General features: G+C 34.7%; 1 protein-coding gene across 6 annotated transcripts in view; it reads left to right on the top strand.

Moving 5' to 3' along the window:
* LOC107648737 (phosphatidylinositol 4-phosphate 5-kinase 9) overlaps positions 1–1,202 on the top strand; it is a 16,453-nt gene extending 15,251 nt beyond the window's left edge. For 4 of the 6 annotated variants that reach the window (XM_021104480.1, XM_016352567.2, XM_016352570.2 and 1 more), the window contains 2 exons: positions 232–397; positions 623–1,202. In XM_021104480.1, the coding sequence (XP_020960139.1) occupies positions 232–397; positions 623–899 (443 nt within the window). In that variant the 3' untranslated portion in view covers positions 900–1,202. Of the gene's footprint in view, positions 1–175; positions 398–622 lie in introns of those variants that run through there. The other 2 variants (XM_021104481.1, XM_016352571.2) reach the window with 2 other exon arrangements.

Genomic DNA, 1,609 nt, shown 5'->3' with positions numbered 1-1,609 from the left:
AATTATACAAGTCCTGCAATTTAGGTTGTCAACTAGTCAAGAAACTTGAGTCTATGAAAAATAAGACAGTGAACCTTTACCTCAAGTTGTGATACAAGAATACAGTTTTTAACTTTTTATACACTAAATTACTTATATATTTCTCCTATCTTACTTATGTTTTCCCCTTTTCTAGTAGAACTATAAAAATGGAACTGATTAATTTAAAACTTGGCGACAATCCTCTATCAGACCCTCTGGAGGACGAAGTATATAACTATCCACAAGGCCTTGTTCTTGTTCCTCGAGGATCAGATGATGACAGCGTCGTTGTAGGCTCGCACATTAGAGGTAGCAGGTTAAGAGCTTCATCTGCTAATGATGAGGAGGTAGATCTTCTTCTACCTGGTACAGCAAGGTACACATTTTCTTAACGATTTTTATTATCGGATCAATTATTTATAAGCCATAAGTCGATCATAGGGCTCATGATGATGCATGAAATAATTGCATGTATGAACTTGACTGAAATCTTGTAATTCTCTTCCAAATCCAGTCTTATGAGTTATTACTGTTACTCCCTTTACACCATAATCCCGCATACTGAGGCTTTTTTCTTTGTTTATAACTTGTTGTTAAGCAGGCTCCAAATCCAGCTTGGTGTGAACATGCCCTCGAGGGCAGAGCAGATTCCAGGAAAACAGGACAAACAAATGTTCCATGAGGTATATGACGTTGTAGTGTACCTCGGTATCATCGACATACTGCAAGACTACAACATGACTAAGAAGATTGAACATGCCTATAAATCTCTCCAGTTTGATTCATTGTCTATCTCGGCCGTCGACCCTACATTCTACTCGCGTCGCTTCCTGGAATTTATTCAGAAAGTGTTCCCGCAAAACTCGGTTTCAGGTTAAAAGCTTTTGAGATTAAACTCAAATTCAGAAGTGCGAACATTATCACCCTTTATACAGTAGGTGGCAAGTAAGTGTCATCATAATCTGGTATTGTAATCTGTATATGATCTAAGGTAGACTACGTCAAATCATTGCTTTTTTGGATGTTTAATCATTATAGGTGGGTGATATGAAGTTCGAGAAATGTGGGAGGACCATTAAAATATATAGTTTTTGGTCATCAGTTTAAAAATATATTGTTGAATTACTAGACTAAAGAAATTGAATTGATGATTAAAAGTGGCCAAAATTAACAAATTCTTATGGTTTTTGAGCATTTTTCATAAAGATATTCATCTCTTGCCGAGGTCGCATGGTTTTATGCCATATAGTCTCAGAAGTGAAATACAACTACAGCTATAGACAGCATCAATTACATTATCATTATGTATGTAATAGGATTTTTTTAAATAAATAAAAAATATATATTAATTACCGAAATATGCATTTATGATCATTTTTACCAAAAAACATCACATCATTTATTTCGTTTACCGTGTAAACGAAATGAGTTAATACATATCTCGTTTACACTGTAAACGAGATAAGGCTGAAGAAGACATGTCATATCACGTTTATACACATGTTGTGTAACGACCTTATCTCGTTTACAATGTAAACGAGATACGTATTAACTTATTTCATTTACACTGCAAACGAGATAAGAGGAG

This window comes from Arachis ipaensis, chromosome B06 (genome assembly GCF_000816755.2).
Source record: "Arachis ipaensis cultivar K30076 chromosome B06, Araip1.1, whole genome shotgun sequence".
Lineage (NCBI taxonomy): Eukaryota > Viridiplantae > Streptophyta > Magnoliopsida > Fabales > Fabaceae > Arachis > Arachis ipaensis.
The sequence above is the reverse complement of the archived record's forward strand: the minus strand, read 5'-3'. Positions and strand labels throughout refer to the sequence as shown.